Source organism: Pungitius pungitius, chromosome 17 (assembly GCF_949316345.1).
Source record: "Pungitius pungitius chromosome 17, fPunPun2.1, whole genome shotgun sequence".
NCBI lineage: Eukaryota > Metazoa > Chordata > Actinopteri > Perciformes > Gasterosteidae > Pungitius > Pungitius pungitius.
The window spans coordinates 2,009,206-2,028,634 of NC_084916.1; the positions used below are offsets into that span (position 1 = coordinate 2,009,206).

At 46.2% G+C, this 19,429-nt stretch overlaps 1 protein-coding gene across 23 annotated transcripts in view; it reads left to right on the forward strand.

Moving 5' to 3' along the window:
• Positions 1-19,429, forward strand: part of pleca (plectin a) — a 73,085-nt gene that overhangs the window by 32,445 nt on the left and 21,211 nt on the right. For 5 of the 23 annotated variants that reach the window (XM_037473594.2, XM_062558402.1, XM_037473606.2 and 2 more), the window contains 10 exons: positions 9,740-9,801; positions 11,170-11,184; positions 12,157-12,246; positions 12,743-12,778; positions 13,802-13,879; positions 14,012-14,104; positions 17,080-17,246; positions 18,712-18,827; positions 18,950-19,056; positions 19,303-19,422. In XM_037473594.2, the coding sequence (XP_037329491.2) occupies positions 9,740-9,801; positions 11,170-11,184; positions 12,157-12,246; positions 12,743-12,778; positions 13,802-13,879; positions 14,012-14,104; positions 17,080-17,246; positions 18,712-18,827; positions 18,950-19,056; positions 19,303-19,422 (884 nt within the window). Of the gene's footprint in view, positions 1-1,100; positions 1,250-4,200; positions 4,358-7,550; positions 7,891-9,739; positions 9,802-11,169; positions 11,185-12,156; positions 12,247-12,742; positions 12,779-13,801; positions 13,880-14,011; positions 14,105-17,079; positions 17,247-18,082; positions 18,488-18,711; positions 18,828-18,949; positions 19,057-19,302; positions 19,423-19,429 lie in introns of those variants that run through there. The other 18 variants (XM_037473596.2, XM_037473607.2, XM_037473616.2 and 15 more) reach the window with 13 other exon arrangements.

The window sequence follows — 19,429 nt, forward strand, 5'->3', positions numbered from 1 at the left end:
CAGGGGATCCATCAAATGTCACTGAGGGAACATCCTGAATACACAAGGTTGTATCGCTGAGAAGCAGATGAAAGGGATCTACTGGTGGTCATTAAGTAGACTAACGTGATGGTGGATCTTCAAGATTTTCCCTCAAGGGTGTTCTTTCCAAAAATTTAAGGGATATTTGGTGGTAAAACAGAATGCCGTTAAAAAGGCTTCTGGGAAGCTTATGAGCACAGACTGTTCTGCTCCAACATACGGAAGCAATCACAGTGACGTCTCAGGAGAAGCCGTAAAGCTGCATAGCGACTATGAATTTATAGCGGGTGGGTTATGTGAAGGGGAAAAAGTAGCATGGCTGTAGTATACAACATTTGGCAGGAGGAGGAAGGGGTTTGGCTCGAGATGATCTGGGAGCTGTAAACCAGGATGGAAAATAACCAAAGGGGCTAGAGTGGGTAAAATAAAATCCTGTGGAGTGAGTCAGAAACTTTGACACAGACTCAACGTGGATCTCACTGGTTTTCTCATCAGGGCTGAGAGAGATAGTGGGTGTGGGTGTGTTGTCCCACAATACAGCCTCATATATAATTAACTCCTGCAGATAAAATGCAGCGAGCCAGTTCTGTACGTTGTAAAAAGCAGCCGAGTCATTTGAGCCACGGAGGAGCACAAAAGTACTTTCTTAATACTTTAAAGCTGCAAAGGTGCTCGAGCCGGCAGATTTAGAGCAGATTGTGAAATGACTACGGGTAATAATGAAGAAAATAGTGTTTAGTCATCAGAGAGGAAGTGTTAGAGTGTAGTACAGGGGGAAAGGGCGGGAGGGAGGGAGGGAGATCGGCCACTTGTGCCGACGGGCTGAGTCACAGGGAAGGGAGGCGAGGGGGGAGGGAGGGGGGAGAGCTCTTTGGCTTCTCTCTCGCCCTCTCTCCTCTGAAAGTCACGGAGAACTTGGCCGCGCCGCTTGTTTTTAAAGTCCCGGGACGGCACCACTCCCCTAGGCACACACCTCTCCACTCCCCCTTCACCTTCCACCACCCCCCCCCCCCCCCCCCGCCCCCCTGCTCCCCTCCCCTCCCCTCGGGTCCCCACGCTCCAACAGCCCTCCCGTCCGCCTGTCTTCAGAGCCCGCGCCTCTCCCACTTTGTACCAGGCCCGATGCCGGGCGCCCCCCCTGGAAACTTGTTCCCGGCCCTGGTGGTCGTGGGCCACGTAGTTACCTTGATCTTTGCCTGGCAGCGGTGGAGGGTTCGGAGGAAGCAAGGTAAGAGAAGCCGTTTCTGCGCAGAGCAGTTTGTCGCCGGCTGTTCTCATCCGTCGTCTCGGCTCTTTACGTGACGCACACCCCCTCTCTCTCTCTCTCTCTCTCTCTCTTACTCGCTCACCCCCCACCCCCTCTGTTTTTTTCCCCCTCACACGTCTGGGTTTCCTGTGCTGTGGAGATGTTGCTGTTAACCCTGTAAATGCTGGTAACGCGCTGACTTCGGAGCCGGAGTGACTGGGGCGGTTTTGGCCCCGTTGAGCTTTGATCTGAGCTTTTTTTTAAGTGTCCCTTATTTTTATTTTTTCTCTTTCATTTTATCCAAGTTGTTTGTATTGTAGAGATGTGTCTTCTTTAAGGAGATTGGATGTGAGCGTAAGCCTTTGAGTAGATCAGTTCTTATATTTGTCCTTACTTTTATAGTAAATGAACTGGTTCAGCCACATTTTCCTTGAATGCTTCACATGTGCTGCCAGGAAACTAATAATTACATTCTATTAGACCCACAGAATAGCCTGAAGGTCACCTGTGGCTCCTTTTGTCACCAGACACACCTCACGCGGGCCTGTTTTTTCTTTTTAGCCGTTGACACAGCTTGGCACAGCGAGGCACACCCTTGCAGGCGACACGCCTAAAGGCAAATTAGAGGATGTTTGACTGACAGTCTACAGGTGTTCTTAAAGGGCAGATATGTTTTCCAACCTCAGACAGCGTTGTGAGAAACCAGTCAGACAAACAGGCACCCTCCTGGACAAGAAAGGCGTTAAAGTAGCCCCAAGTCACATCTAAGCTGCTCCACCTGCCCGGAGGAGGCTCTTTAACAATCCAGCTGTCAATACTGGTTCTGTCAATACTGGTTCTTAACAAGTAAAAAGAACGTAGAACATGAGCCGCCCCCCCCCCTCCTTCTCATTGCAGTGAGAATGCACATTCTGTAACAGCTCCAGTACAAAGGTTGCATGGAGGAGCAGTTTGACTGGTAAATGGAGGGCAAACATTGGGTTGCAAAAGCGGTCCTGGTTCTATCTCTACCTTCTGTCAATATCCAGATGATTTTCATTTGAGGAGATCTTCTTTCAGCTGCCGCAGTGCAGACAACAGGTCTGCACCCTGGGCCTGAGCAACAATCATGTTCCCTCTCTGCTTTAATGCCGCATTTTGACGGGAGGAAGGGAAGGGCCTCGATCGGTGTCCGGAGTCGGAGCCTTTGCAGGAGCCCCAAGGTGCCTTTGACACAGTGTGTCGGGTGGAAGTAGGTAAAAGGGAATTAAACCCGCAGCCAGGGTTTAAAAAAAGCTCACACAGCGCCACACATGGTGCCCAGCGAGGGGTCTAGTGAACCTGACACGGGACGGTGCACTGTGTATCCTGGATACGGTCAAAACAAGCTCGTGGCCCCGCGCTCCTCCTCGGGACCTTTTTATTTTTAGAAGAATCCCAGTTCTTTCACAGATAATAAAGAGTGAAAAACCATTAGGACTTGTTTGAGGGGGGCTTCTGTAGATCTTGACCTACCCTTCAGCGCAATGCGACGCTGTCTCTCGCTACGCTTGACTTCAGACTTGAGATTTCTGTTGACCATTTTGTTCGAGGCTCTCAAAAGATTAGAAAGCTCCGTTTTGCTCCACAATGTGTCCAATCGAGAGTCTGAGCCGGTGTCCACGGAGGAGCCGATCGCCCCCCTGACTCACTTCCCCCGTCTCCTGTCTCCTTTCACTGCCACGGCAATGACAGCCCCGGGGAGGCAGGACGGCCCGCTCCGCTCTCACTGGGAAGTGGAAAGAAATACTGAATCGGATGCCGTTACTGGAGCCCTGCAAGCGCTGAGCACAGTGCACGTCCTATTTTTCAAAAGATACAATTGTTTTTAAATAAATTGCTATAATGCAGTAATGAATTTGCATACTTGTGTGAATGTTTCTATTGAAGTAAGGTCATTGTGATCGCACGCTGTGGTTTGTAATGAAGAGGATGAAGCAGACTCGCAGGCTTTTAGTTATCGTTCCTACTTTGAATGTCGCTGTCGGAGATAAAATTCTGTTTTACTGTAGACAAACTCAGAATATTCATAACATTCATTACAGGAATTAAGGAAATGTTTCCATCCACCAGACAAAAAAATGAACCAGCCGTGGATGCATGTTTGCTCTTTACTCCTGTCATTAAAGTCATGCTTTTATAACCACCAAAATTGCTTTAATGGCCTTATTGGCAGCGGCCTTCTTTTTATTGTTTTAATTACAGTCCCTAGTAGACATGAAGTGCTGCCTTAACATTAACACCAGCCAAGGTGTGACGAGCTCGCGAATGTGAAGTATTTCTTTGTTTCCGCAAAGGAAAGAAGCAAGTAAAACTCCTGCTGGAGTTATTCATGACCAACAGCTGTTGTACACGTGTGGGGCGGTGTGATGAATGATCAACCAGCTGCACACCGTGAACCTGCCCTGTGCCCTTTGTTGTGAGCAGACACGTCCCTCACTGAGACAATAGACGCGCCTCTATCCAAGGAGTCCTGCCACAGCTTCTTCTAGTGGCTTTTCATTCATGTCAGCTGATGAGAGGCGCGCACACAGCAGCCATGCTAAAACAAGCCCAGGGCGACAGCCCCCGTCAGTGAATTCAGCTCTATTTATTTCGGGGGCGGCCCCTCCCACCCTGGGTTGAAGAGAGCGGGATGGAGCGACACAGCTTTTCCCGGAATCTTTGTGAACAGAGCTAAAGTGGGCCGGGCTTGTGACATCGGACACTACGTGCGTGCGTGTGTGCGTGCGTGCGTGTGTGCGTGTGTGTGTTGTTTTTTTCCCCTTCCTCCATGTGGCTCGCATAGAGAAGTTTTTCAGGGCTGTTTCCACTCACGAGAAACACGCGAATCGGTGGGGGCGCACTTTTTTTTTTCGGGAGGGTCCAGCGCGCGGTTCGCTTTTACGCGCAGCCCAAACACACACACACACACACACACACCCAGAAGGATGGCGGAGGTGGAGGATACGATGCCGGCCGCTGTGCCGGCTCGCTGCGGCGGCGCAATGTTCTACCGACGAACGAATTACATCCACGAGATGAGCTGCGGGGAAGTGGGCTCCCATCTGTACAGCCGCATGTGCTGCGCAGGTACGTCCAGCCGCCCGCTGTCATAGGAGGGGGTTCGGGTTGGGAGGGGCATCGGGCCGGGGGGGGGGGGGGGTGGGTGCTGATGGCGATGAAGTCAACCCACACGCCAACGAGGGTCCAAAGAGTGGGCGTGGTTTTCTTTTTGTTCATTTATTGTTTCATGGACTTTAATTCCACTTTTATAGAAGTTTTAGTATTAGAGCACTATCCGGGAGGATGGTGTGCACGTAGCAGATACTGTAACAGAGCTGAAACGACTTATTGTTTGGTGTATTACAAAAATGAAAAATTCTGAAGATCACAAATATTTGTAAAAGAATATTATGCAACAATTCCCTAATGCATGTAATAGTAGAAAATGATAATCGCAATAATTAAAGTATTGTTGGTGGCAGCTTTAACGTAGTTAAGTGAACTCTTCCTGGACGGTGATCAAAGGTGTCTGTGTTACCAACATCGGTGTGTAGTTGATAAGGAGTGTGTCTGATGAGCCACATATGAGTATGACTAACTATCATTGGCAGGGTAATCATTTTTTTAAACTCCTTGTATAGTTTGAATCTGAACCAAAGATAATCTCTAGTTTACCAGATGTTTGTGCTTCTGTGACATTCAACTGCTGCTGAGAAATGCGCTTTCTCTCCAGAGGTTTTGGGCCAAAAGCGCGCCTCTGTGAACCGCCCCCTTGTGGGTAGGCTGTGTCCAGTGTGTTTGCTGCATTGTCATGGCAACCGCTCTCATAAATGAGCCTTCCCCCATTGGAAAGTGACTGTGTGTGAGCGTAAGTCAACACCGAGCGATCTTTCCCTTTCTGAACAGTAGCTGGGAGCCTTGGTCCTGGGAGGAATGTCGCTGCTGCTTAGACGATAAATCGTTCTCACTGGTTTTGTAGTGCAGCTTCTCCAACACAAGAGGGAGACAAACCAGCAGCCACCTCATCTCCTCCTTTAGGAGACCATAAATCCGCCAGGTATCTTTTCCTTATACAACCCGCAAGATTGCAAAGACACTAAAATGATTATTGCAAAAGCGAGTTAAATGAATGTATTGGACAGTTGGAGGACAACCAAAGGTCTCAGCATTAACTTCCCTCACACAACCTACCAGCACCGGAGTTTGCTTTGAAAAGGAATTTGTTCTTCACAGTTTTAGTAACCGACTCTCTTATTCTGGTGAGAGTTCAGGCCCCTCTTCATTCCAGCTCCAGGATAGATGTGCCCCATAATGCCCTGGGGCTTTTCTCTCCCCCTGCAAACTTCTTTCCCGAACTATACACCTGTCACACCACCACCACTTAGTCCATCAAGACCCGCTCGCCAGATGATACGTTAACATTCCTGTCTTTGCTGGGATTGACATTGGCATGCTGTCACATGCACAGGGGTTATTTCTTTTTTTTGGGGGGGGGGGGGGGGGGGTGCTGCTATCGCAGCAAGGCGGCTCCCCCGGTTTGAGAGGAGGGTGGGCGCGCCCTCAGGAATGCATTGACTTGTGTGGCTCTCACGCCACAACTGTTATTATAAAATAGCTTTCAAAGCTCTTGTTTTTTATCGCTGCACGTTATCAGTACGGAGAGGGGGGGGGGGGATTTTACAGCTCTGCACTGTGCCCTATCATATAGGAGGACCACTCTTCATTGAAGCTATTGCATCATATTTAAAGTGCATCATAAACACTCTTCAGAATTGTGATTTATGTCAATAAATCCAAACAAATCTCACTGCATCTGATTGTGTCGAGACTTATATTGGCTGATACTTGCACAAATTAAGAGTCCAACACTTTAGAACCACTAAATGTGACCCTCGTTGGCTGCACGACAAATTGATAATCCTTAATAACATTTTCAGCACCTCCGCAGCCTTGTGAAGTTGAGGGCTGCAGCTTCCACAGACACAAGTCCTGACAAGCCACATCCCCGTGTAGGTATCTCACAAAAATCCCTCTCCATTCCTCCCATATCTGCTCGGAATATTGATGCTCCCCTCGGGTGAGAGGCGGTACAGGTACTTAGGTGCTGTAGGACACGGATGTGCTAGCTCTGAGAGCCCTAATGCATAACTGTTTTTGTCCAGAGGCTGTTGTGCAGGAAGAAAGTCTTATTGCATGAAGGAGATGCCAATGTAACAAGTGTTTTTTTTTTTCCTTCTCCCACTCATGCACATAGACTCACAGTGTTCAGTGCACACGCAGCCACAATAGCTGCTTTGTGTCTGCGATCCGTTCCTACAGCAGAAGAGTTCCTTTATTTTATGTAAGCCACTAGCTCGACAGAAGCAAACTATTCAGGAGAAGAGAATCAAACGTTAAAAGTCTTCACAAGTGGTTCTCATTAGGGATCCATGAAGGCTTCTATTCTTCACTTACGGAAACAAGCGCCTCGGTGCCAGTTTTGCCCGTAGTAGTGATTGTTCCGTGTGGAGAGACGGCCGGGGCCCTCCCAGCCGCGCCGGGGAACAGGCTTTCCATTGAGGCTGTGGCCGCGTGACCGGGCCGCCCACACGGCGGGGGACGGCCAGCCTGAGCTCGTGGCGCTGGCTTGGGGTCACCAAGCTCCAGCCGACCGTTTCTGTACAGCTTGGTCCAAATTAGGCCCCCTCCCCCCCTTATCATCTTTTTGACAAACAAGTCTCAAGGACATTTCCACAATGTTTAGGAAAAGCATGGTGTTTCTACCATCCTTCCTAAGGCCAACCCAGTTAAATGTCCCGTCTATGAAATATTAGCCTGAATGTACATGTATAGGATGTACATTTGTGCTTCTAGATTTCTTTACTAAAATGATTTCCAACTTTGATTTAGGTCTTCCATTTTTAATGATATTATTGATTGACTTGCAACTTGCTGTACAGAATTTAGATAATTTGATAATTTGTTATTGGGATCATGTGGTTGCTTTAATAGTGTTTTGAAATCTGCTATAGTTAAGGTTTAGTCCAGATTTTAGTTTTTTAGATCTTGCTTTCAGGGACAAAATTTGAGGGCAGCTGTGAAATTGGTCTCTGTGGCTGGAAAATAGAATATGATTATATGGTTTTGTTAGGTTGTTTGTTGCATCTAGGTGGAGCGCTCACTGGGGGTCTCTGGTGAGTGTGGTTTGCTGGGTGGGGTCGGGCTGTGCGGTACATGGCCGGGCTGGGAGGGAGAATCACCCCTATCCTCAGCTGCTGACTTCGTAGCCTGCGGGCATGCATTTTGCAACGTCTGCTGGGGAAGAAAAAAAAAAAGAAAAACAAATTGCAGCATAGAATGTCGGAGACTTGCACGGGAATGTGAAAAAAGGCAGTAAGAAGTGAATCAGTGGCCTGAACACTCCCACTTAACTAGAGGATTGCACACTGTAGGAGAAGTCTCTCAAAGCAGACGGCGTCGTCTCTCAGCCTGCTGATTTGTTGTTGCCCTCTGAGATAAGGCCGGCATGGCGATGGAGAGGAGATTCAGAAACTCCTCCTCAGACAGTGTGGGCAGCGACGGGGTCTTCATAGAGGAGTCCCCCTATCAGGGGATGCTCAAAGCCATGGATCACAGGAAAGGTAGAGCCTGCCATCTTTACATTGTTTCTTTACATTGCAAACTTTTGTTTTCTGGTTGAATCCGTCAAACCACGGGGGGAATTCTATGGTATTTTATGAAGAACGGGTGTAAATGTATTTGAATCTACGGAAGGTGGAATCTATGCTGGTCTACCCTGCAGTGGTCTTCTACCCTGCATTGGTCTTCTGCAAGCAGGAACGGGCCACGCCCCGTCACGTGTCACGCCTTTTCCTCCTCATTAGTTGACCTCTTTGAGATGAGAGATCGACTTACTCTTACTTAGGTTTGTTGCAGCTCAGATGACAGGCTGCCTATTTAGGAAGACTAAATAATTGAATTGTATTTATTTATTTGTTGTAGTTAGAGACGTATAACCCCATTATTGTTATTGGATGCATTAATCCAAAATGTTCATTTGTTGGTCAGAAACTCAATCATTAAGAGATGGCCTTTATCTGTGTGTGACGCTCCACGTTGAATCCACTTTGGGAAGTCATTCATTTCGTTTTTCCATGAGCAACACCGGAATAACCGCTGACATGTCAGCAGGTTGGTTTCCTTTAGGTTTTCTTTGAGGTTCATTTCCCTTCCGTGGTCAGCTTCTGAAACCGCCGCGGCGTCCCCGTGAGTCAGCGACATCGTGACAGGGGCGTTGGCACCGCGTCTCTTACGCTGCTTTCTCTGTTCCCTCTTCTTCCGACCACTTCAATCCGTCCAGATGATCTAAACAAGCGGTGTCACCAATGACAAAGCCTGAAACACAATGCTTTCACCTTTCCTGCATCTTAGCGCCCCCCCCCCCCCCCCCCCCAATCACTTTCCTCCAAAGGCTGGCTTGTTTTGTTGCGTCATACCGGCCTCTGTGTTCGACGACAACAACTCTCATCACCCATGCGGGTGCAAAGGGGGAACATGTTCCCGTGGTGGTTGGTTAAGATGAGGGAAAACACTGCACCAGATGTTGCTGCTGGTATGCGAGAGCCCTGCTTGTGATCATCACAAAGTCAGAACCCAAACGGCACCAGTGCTGCAGGTTGAGACGTGTTCCTGTGCAAGTACTAACATGAGGGATGTCAACGCGAAGTCTCACCTCAATTCATTGCTCTTCCTTTTCTTCTGATGGCGTAACCAACTTACTATAAAAAGGAGAACTGAGAACCGCCTTCTGTGTCACCTGAAGCAACTTGTTCACAGTGTCTCTGTTTTTATTATGTAAGGGATTCCTTCCCTGCAGGGTCTTCACAGATGTGGCACCAGAACCTTGGTTTTTGATGTTTTAGCTCATTACTGCCAACCATCTTCTACAGCATTGGTTCCAAACTTGTTGCCATTCACGTCCTTTATCATGTGATAAAGGACGTGAATGCATGACTCTGTCCTATTTTAGCTTTATTTCCCTGCCCCAGGCCCGTACTTCTCGTGGATATACAGTACCAGTGAAGAGTTTGGACACATTTTCTCATTCAATTCAATGAGAAAGTGGGTCCAAACCTCAAACAACTGGCTCAAACCGATTGATACAAGCAGCTTGTGATCATGGGGAACAATCAAGCTTCGCTCCCTCTGGTGAGGTCATTAGTTTGGAAATCTTCGCTCTATAATTAAAATTCTTGAACAATTCAAAATGTGAACTAAATACTAGATAATCACTCTTCGTCGACTATCCAAATGCCCCTGATATATTTTGGATGTACACTTTTGAATGCACTCCAAATCATGAAACATCCAATACAAATAGTGCCACGGTGATGGATTTACCTGAAGCTGAGGTTTTATGTTCCTGTAAGATCATTCTCATAGCATGCTCACATCAATTATAACATCTGATCCATCCATGTCTTTCCACAGATGAACGGGACCGAGTTCAGAAAAAGACCTTCACCAAATGGGTCAACAAGCACCTGATGAAGGTAACGTCCATCCCCGGCAATTCCTTTTGTTATGCAAATGTTGAGAAAAATGTAAAGAAACTGATCACTTCAGCTCGTAACTGACAGACTGAAGTTAAAGTTACTTTCATATGCCACCTGCTTACAATAGCTTAAATTAAACCCACGTGTTTCCTGAGGAGGTGATGGACATCTGATCTGACTGAGTTTTAAAAAGACCTCTGAAGCAACAAGCGATAAACTGGAAACAGCACAAGGCAAAGAGATTTAGATTTTTGAAGCCAAACCCAAACTCTCTTTGAGGTTGGAGAAAAAAAAAACGAGAACAATGTGCAAATACTTGCTGTCCTTTGTTATCTGCGTGCATGTGAGGGAGTGAGTCACAGGCACTCTGCATTTAGGAATCGCAGCATCACAGGCCCAGACCATCTGGGTGGCTTCTCAGGGCTTTGCAGGGGAACAGGAACTCCTCAGCTGAGCTCTGGGTGAGGAGGGAGGGGGGGGGGGGGTTGCTTAATATCTCTGCAGCCATGATAATGCAAGGGAAAGCCAGGGTTCCCTTAAAAAAAGGAAGCCCTTGCTCTGTGTAACATGTGAGCACCTGATCGATGTAGGCAGGTGCTGAATAAAGGGCCGGGGCTTCGATATCTATCATTTTACATACCAAGGAATTGGTACAGTTGACAGAAAACAACTGATTTATCAAGATATTAATTTACTGGAATAAAAAAATTATAATTATACTATTTGATTTCCTGCAATAGGCTAAAATATCAAGAGGTGAATCCACTGAAACATCAAAACTTAAATGAGTTAAATTCCAATCCATGTTTCACACAGGTAGTTAAATGTCTTACTGCTGCCCAACAGACGCGTTCGGGTGGAGGAGCCGAGGTGTGTTAAACCGGGAGGAATGTCGGCTCTCCTCTCGGTCCGAGTCGACCCGCGCTGCTTGTTTTTTTGTCTGTAAGAGCCGCAGCGGGTCAGGCGCTCCGGCCGCCCTCCGGGCCTTTTTGGCCAAAACAACAAGCTGCATTTTAGTCCAACAGCTGTTTCCACTCTCAGATCTGTTCTCTTCAGATCACAGAGCAGAAAAACCGGACGTAGCTGTGTTTTTTATTTAACTTGTACACATCCTACATCCAAGCAGACGCGAAACCGACCCACGTTCGTAAAAACAACACTGAAAAAAAAATAGTAGGAGAACGTAATAGAAAGTTTTGAATGGGACCGATCAAACCCGTCTTTGTGTGTCAAACCAAACCGGCGTCTGTCCTCCGTCTGTCCTCCGTCTGTCCTCCGTCTGTCCCTGCCGTTTTTATACCTTCTCTCATCAAGCTGTTTCTTCTTCCCACCCTTCATCCTGTCCTCCCATCCTTTTCCCATCAGCATTGGCGGCCAGAGGTAGGTGCTGTCAGTGAGCAGAGTGCTGAGTGGACATACATTCATTTCTGCCTGCATGTCTGTGTCCCCCCCCCCCCCCCCCCCCAACTTCATTTTAACCCCTGGTCTGTTCTCTAATTCCTGTGAGAGCCTTTTCTGCAGTGCAACTGGTGTTTTCATGTTATGTAACTGCATAAATGCATTATGAAGTGATGTGGTAGGAAGGGCCATGCATACAGTCTACTGGAAGTGATATCAATACTTTATACTGATACTAGTTCTGTTATCGCTTCTTTTGTTCCTTAATGTTTTAATGATCAACCTTATTGCACTAATTAGAGGGAGAAAGCACCACGAGGATCCCAAGGGGATGATGGGAAATTAGCCATCAAGTGAAAAAAAAACCCAGGAATTAATTTACGTTTTTTGAAGAAAAATTAAAAATGGCAAACATAAACATACTTACCCCAAAACACCGGGTTCAACTTTGACTTCTCAACCTCACAATCCTTAGTCCACAGCTTTTCTATGCAATGACTACTACATTACTTTTTTCCTTAATCTATGAAAATATCAACCAAAAATTCCTTTTCAAAGCCCCCAAATGTGGATGCAGTTGCCACTGCAGAAGGCAGACAGTTTTTGTTGTTGTTGTTGTTGTCCTTTCCTATAAAGGAATCCTTCTGGAGTGGGTCGTATCAAACTCGTTGTAAGCAGTGATGCAGCAGCAGAGCTGCAGCTTTTGTGTTGTCAACAAACAACCCCACTTCAAAACTGAACATTCCCTTGAAGTTGCTTTTCTCATTTTTTATGTGACATTGTGGGATCCAATCACAGGTGTCTGTGACTCGTCGAATCTCTTTCCACTATTTGTGTTGAGCTGGTCATATTGTTTGAATCATGTGTGAACGCCGTGGCTCACCACTGATGCGGAGAGTATTTGAGACTCCGATATTCCATCACCAGCATCTGCCTCCCGTCTTCTCCCCTCAGACGCAGAGACACATCACTGACCTGTACGAGGACCTCAGAGATGGACACAACCTCATCTCCCTGCTGGAGGTGCTCTCTGGAGAGACACTGGTGAGCTTTGGTGACCTTTAACCCTTTAGCTGTCAGGACATCTGCTTCTGCCGGAAACCCTCCCCCCCACCCCCCCGCCCTGTCCAAACCTGTCCTCGTGTTACTGACTTATTTTGCTACGTCTTCGATCTGCTGTCCAGTCAGCTGTAACATGAACCGCTTTCTATGTTTTTGAGTTAAAATGTTATTGAGTTGGGTTTCCTATCTCCACTCTCGCATGTGTTGACATCTGTGGAGTTCTTTGGACATTTCAGAACATGCTGAGGTTATGCGCACTCTTTTTTTATTTTACTTACCGCAGCTGTTTTCTCCGGAGCACACCTTCTAGTACCTGAAGACACTAATTTTCATTCTTTGCTTCCATTTTGTAACCTCTCTGCACTGACTTGTTTGACCCCCGGTTTATTTTCCTTTCTATAATCCCTGCTGACCTTTGCCCTGACCTCTCCCCCCCACGCCCCCGCCTTCCTCTCTTGCGATGCTCTTGCTGCGGTAGCCGAGGGAACGCGACGTTGTGAGGAACGTGCGGTTGGTGAGTGGCGCCTGGACTGCGGGCGTCGGGCGTGGCATGCGACACCACCCCAGGTGGCTGCTGGGTTGTGCATGATGACAGTCACACTCCCTGTATTGATCCCTGTCTGTGTCCACATGGTCGGCCTCCATTTGATCAGGTAGCTAGCCGGAGTCAGGGGTCTTTTGAGGGGATTGGAAGTGCTAGTAGAGGTTTTAGTGGAATAGTTTATGCAGTTTTTTTTTTTAAATGCCATTAAAATGTAATGTTGAGGAAATATACTTAAAGGCACGTACATTCTAATCCTTTTTATGGTTAGTCTTCTTGGTCATGAGATTGTTACCACAATGTTTCCTCCCCCCGTATCACCAGGATAAAATAATCAAAAATAAAGATAAAGAAATGGAGCTGGAACAGTGATCTCTGTCATTATCCCTCTTCCTCAGATGAGTATATGTAAAACCGCTTTTTAGTTATTTTAACCTCTTAAGCCATCGCTGGCATGCTTTGAAATGTCAAAGTATTGGGTTCCATCACTGCATTGAAAGCAAAGGAAGGCGATGCCATGACCTGCAAGTTGATATGTTGTCTGATCCTGCAACAAGGCTTCTCCCTGTAGCCTGTAGGCGTGGAGCACCAATGCATGTCACTCTGTCCTGTGCAGGTTTGGGACAGTTTAGGATTTAGCATCACATGCAAAAGGAGTTTCAGAACTAAAGTCTCAGGAAAGTTGATTGTAGGTATAATATAAAAACATTGTGAGGGATGGTCGGCAATCACTCGGATCATGTATCATTCATCAACATGCTGGCTGGTTTTGTTGAAATAACCAACAAATAATCAGATCAAACGCTTTGGTCACTATCCTGCAGAATTTGAATTGCACTTCAAATTTGTTGCATTTTAATTTTAAGTTCGGAGCTTGACTTTGATGATTTTGGGATCCAGTAGAGTAGGACACCAAAGCCCTTCTTCCTCAGTCACGGGGCCATCGTGTTTGTTGATTGTTCTACTCACTTTAAAGGCTTTTCTCATCTCTTGCAGCCACGGGAGAAAGGCAGAATGCGCTTCCACAAGCTGCAGAATGTACAGATCGCCCTGGATTTTCTCAAACGCAGACAGGTCAGTAGACCGTGACATATTCAATACGCACATTTACATAAAACAAGCATTTGAATGTTTCTGTTTCTCCTGGTTGAGTTCTGTTTCTTCATTTCAACTTTTCGCGCTAACCTGAAAACTGCACACTTTCAGGTTAAACTGGTCAACATCAGGAATGACGACATTGCAGATGGAAACCCCAAGCTGACCTTGGGGCTGATATGGACCATCATCCTTCACTTCCAGGTACGTGGAACCCTTTTAATGTTTCTAATAATTCACTTTACATGATGGCCCAGTCTGGTTAATTTAGTCAATAGTGGTTAAGTTAAAAAATCCACAAATGCCTAAGAATCCATTTTTCTCCATCTCTTTTAAGCTGACAGTGTTGCAAGTGTCAAAGATGGAGGGAAAATTACACTTTCCCAATCTGCAGCGTGTCGCAATAAGCTATAGAACTTAAAATCTCTTATGGACTGAATCGTCTGTCAGACCACTAACCTCAGCATAGGCCACCAACAGCGCCGGGATAAAAACTTTGGTTCCGAACTAATGCATCATAAGAAAAGATTAGATTTTCCTTTATTAGTCCCACAATGGGCAGCAAAGGGGACAGTGCACACAAGATACAGAGTAAAAAACAAGAGCAGCAGTATAATGATGAAGATAAAAATGACAAGAATAAATTAAAAGTACCAAATAAATATAAACCATAGTGATTATTGCACATTGTCGTCTTTATTGCACCTAAGTTTTAGTGTTCTTTGGTGGTGTTTTCAGAGATTTCATGTTCTGTGGTTCACTGGGTGCACAGTAGCCTGACAGCAGCAGCAGGAAGGAAGGACCCGTGGTATCTCTCCTTCACACACCGGGGGGTGAAGGAGCTGTGCACAGCTTCCAGGGTGTCCACCATGGGGTGGGAGGTGTTGCTCATCAGGGATGAGAGCTTAGTCATCATCCTCCTGTCAGCCACCACCTCCACCGTGTCCAGTGGACACACCGCAGCACACTGCTGGCCTTGTTTACTGTCTTTGCAACAGTGATCTCAAACTAGGAGATTTAAGAGCAGTTATTTCAATTGCATTATGCATGTATTCAAAGTAGACTGACTGAGTCCTGTTAGGAACAGCCAGCTGACATTTCCTAAACTTATTATCTTTTAAACTGCAAATGAATTGCTTGAGGGGAAATTCTTCCACAGCAGTGGACTATGTGTAGTTTTCTTTCATTACATCGTGATTAATTTGTTTCCGGGGATTCAGTAAGCCAATCCATCCCCTCTGGGGGGGGGGGGGGGTCAGTCATCAGCCTTGACTGTTCCTGATGTTGACACAGCAGTTACAGTACGGTGGGATCCAACAGCCAATCATTCCCAAATGGTCTTCATTGAACATTTGGCAGCACTTAGGCCCTCATATACAACCACCTCGGCTCCTCCTGTCCTTGAGCAGATCCAGTCTAAACACTCACAAAAGCCCATTCATTCGGTATTAAAGACGGATGTCAATTTCAGACTCTTCTCTTTTATGGTTAAATCTAGATTCATTCCAACAGTATCAAATTCAAATGGTTACACCACTTAGCAGCAAAGGCCGTAATGAAACAGATCCTTTGTAATTTTGGCAGATGTGTTCCTGATTAAGAGAAGGGTGGCTCAGATAATCCTTTAGCCGATGGTTTGGTAGATTTCTGGGAAGGGGGGGGGGCGGGGCAACAGTGGGAGTACATGGAGATGCATTGATGGGTTTTATGGTTATGTTGGGGTGTGGGATCCTCTTCCCTCCGTGTGACTCACTGATTTCCATGAGAAAGCTGAAAGGAGACTTGGGCAGCACTCCAAAGCTGCAGTGGAAACGACGGTTGTAAAAGCTACATTATACAAGCAAGAAATAAAAAAGACTCCATGTAGCAGGAAGCTATAATTTCTTGAAAAACAAACTCCTAACCTCTTTGTTTTGAAACACGCAAGTCATCCCAAACAATGGTGTGTTTCTCCTGAGCTCCCAAGGTGCACAAATCCACCAGCGTGAATAATGCGAGGGCGGAGGTCTTGCTCCAGCTTCTGAGTCACTCTGTGCCCACGTCCACACCGCAGCGCCGAGGTTTCCCTTCTGAAGGGAAAAATGCAGAAGGAAGAGAAGCCTTCTTTTTTTCCCTTCTCCACCCTTTCCTGCAAAAAAAAAGTGGAATAGCTAGTTCTGCTGTGACTCATCATCATACCTCAAAACACTACATATAGTACATTGTGGTTATAAAACCGCATTTGTTCCAGTAAGTGACTCATCAGCACTGGAAATATAACCTTCACTACCAAAATAATGTGGACAGACTGCAGATTTATCTGGCTTTTGGCTCTTCAAGTGGGTTAAAAGAAATGGCCAATACGTTTTCTGCATAAAGATAAAGAGAGTCAGACAAACACACTTCCCGGTGGTCATTGTGACTTTGCCCGGCCCCTCGGGTATGTCCCGCTCACCAACACAAACACCAAGAACGTTTCCGAAGTACCGCTTCTACGGCTGATGATGGATATTTGCATGAATACATCATCCGGTAGCAACTACTGAATGATGGATCCATGCAAATAGAGGCAGCTAATAGTATTGAAATAGTAAAATGTTAACTCCCTCAGGGTCATCACAGGACATCTGGATTAATGAAACATGTGGTTTATTTGAAGTCTTAGAAAAGGGATTAGTTAGAAGTAGTGTGTGAGTCTCACAGCTCTTAAACTAAGGGGCATCTGGTCCACAGTCCAACATCCATTTACAGCTGCCACTGTATTGAGATTTTTCAGCGACTTCAAAGTGACTCTTATGTTTTCGTTTAATCAATTATTTTGTTTTTTCCACTCAAATAGTGAGTTGAATAATTGTTTTGTCCTACGAGTGAAAGTTCTGGTTGTTATTTATAAGTTTCAAACGTGACTCATTTCAAATCTGGAAGGAATCAGCGGGCAAACTGGAAAGAACGTTTTCCAGACCTTCTACCAACATTTCAATCTCCTTCAATATAGAATATCAAAGAAAAGAAAAGTCTACGACAAGATGAAATCAAGTGACCTTTTGATAAAAACAATAGTATTGGTTGAAACTTTGGAAGTGAAATTCGTCCTCGAGCTAAACATCATCTCACCGTGTACTTCCCATTCCCCCCAAAATCCGAATAGAATGTAATGGAGGTGTGCTCGCTCTGACTAATGGCACCGTCTCCTCCGTCAGATCTCCGACATTCAGGTGAACGGCCAGTCGGACGACATGACGGCCAAGGAGAAGCTGCTGCTCTGGTCCCAGAGGATGGTGGAGGGGTACCAGGGCCTGCGCTGCGACAACTTCACCACCGGCTGGAGGGATGGGAAGCTCTTCAACGCCATCATACACAAACACAGGTGAGCGGTGGCAAGAAAAGACAAAACTGGGGAATTTAACAGCCAAGCGATTATACTTTGCAGATAGGACCTAGAAATGGGATTAAAACGACCTGTTAAACAAGAATAAGGATTATCTATAAAAAAGAAAAAAAGAAGGCCATGGCAACTAGTTGCCCTGAAGCCCGTTTTTTAAACCATGCAGAAATCTTCTGTGATGAGAAAAGCTTGCCTGGACTTGATATTTTTGTAATACCGTGGGACATAAGATTTCCTGTTGGTTAAAAATTCTTCTCCTAGACCTTTTCTCATAAATCACTTGTACAGGAATGCCGAAATCATTAAGTAAGTAAGAATGAAAGTACTAACTAAATTTAGGTAGGAATGTGTTTTAATGGATTGATAGGTGATTTAATACTTACTTTAATACTCAACGCAGCTGCTGCCCACTTCAATAAAGAAACAACAAAGTTAACGTTACCGGAACCCTTTCAAGCCTTCAGCGGGCGGCTGTTTTCTACTCAAAGCATGTGTTTTGGGTGGAGCGCCACTCTGTGCTCTCACAGACAAACAAACCCTGCAGGAGAACTTGCACGCTACGCAAAAAATAACTCCCTGATTTGGCACATTTTGTAGTAAAAAAAAAAAAGGGAGCGTTTTCTTTTTCCGATTGTGGGTGTATCAAACCCATTTGAGAAAGGGTTGCCCTGGAGCAATGCGTACTGGAGTTATGCTCGGCAAGTTTTAGCAAAACACAGTTACGCCACCTGCTCTGCCACAGATTATTTCTTGATGGAGGAAGAGCAGGACGTCCAGAGGTTTAACGACTGCGCCGAGGAGTCTCAGCGGTCAGAAGAAGATTGGATATTTTTAGGATTTTCTTCTTTTACTACATGAAAGCTCACTCATTTGGAAGCGCTGCAAAACTTGACCGTTGCCACGATGATGAAGCTAAAGAGGAAGTTTCACTCGAAGAGGCGTCTGAACAGTGCCTCCAGCAGCACCGTGGGCTCCGTCAGTGACCTGGAGTGCCGCGTGGTCATGCTGTGCGAGGACATCCCCGCGGAGAACTCTTTTGACTCGGGCCGAGGCTCCACCAGCCCGGGGGCTCGATCCAGACAAGTGTCCCAGAGCGAGGAGCTTGAATCCGGGTCAGACCTGAGCAGGGACAGGCCGTCCTACAGACAGGCCGTCTACGTTGAGCAAGGACCATACGAGGAACATGAAGAATACTACGTCCAGAGAGTCGTGCAAGCCAATGCGTAATACTCTTTCAGTTGAACCTAAAATGTGCAGAATGCACTTTTATCTTTTACGCTGTTTACAGGGAAATGTTGAAATGCGATCATTGTATGTCTTTCTCTCGATTTTGACATCTTAAATCATGATCTGACATGATTTCATTTTAGTCCAGGTGGACCATAATAACAAGAGTTAACAACAATTTGCACTCAATTGTGTCCGTGGCTGCTTGTGCTTTCTGCAGGCCCACTCTGATTGACATGAGTCAAGTGTACCGACAGAGCAACCAGGAGAACCTGGAGCAGGCCTTCAGCGTGGCAGAAAGAGAGCTGGGCGTCACCCGCCTGCTGGACCCTGAGGGTGAGAGAATCCTGGAAGCCGTACTCGGGGAATATCTGAGCTTGTTGGCGCTTCTTTACTTCAGCCTTTCTTGCTTTCTGATCGATAACAAATTATATATTTTTTTTAACCTCCACCCGCAGATGTGGATGTTCCCCACCCAGATGAGAAATCCATCATCACATACGTCTCCTCGATGTATGACGCCATGCCGAGGGTACCAGACGTTCAGGACGGTGTCAGAGCCAACGTGAGTCTCCTCCTACCTGTAAATCACTCAGATCACTATGAAGATGTTTTTCAGCAGAGACAATAATTAGAAGTTTAAACATCGCCTAAATGATCCCCTTAATGATTTATGTAGCAGTGGTCAGAGCAGTTTTTGTTTTCAATAGTACACTACAAGGGACCTTAAGATATGGCTATCAGCATCATCACCGACACTGACTGAAATGGCTTGTGATAACTTGAACCTCTCGTCGTGTCTGTTCTTCAGGAGCTTGAGCTTCGTTGGCAGGAGTATTACGAGCTGGTCACCATGCTGCTGCAGTGGATCAGACACCACATCCACGTCTTTGAGGAGCGGAAGTTCCCCACCAGCTACGAGGAGATTGAGGTGCGAG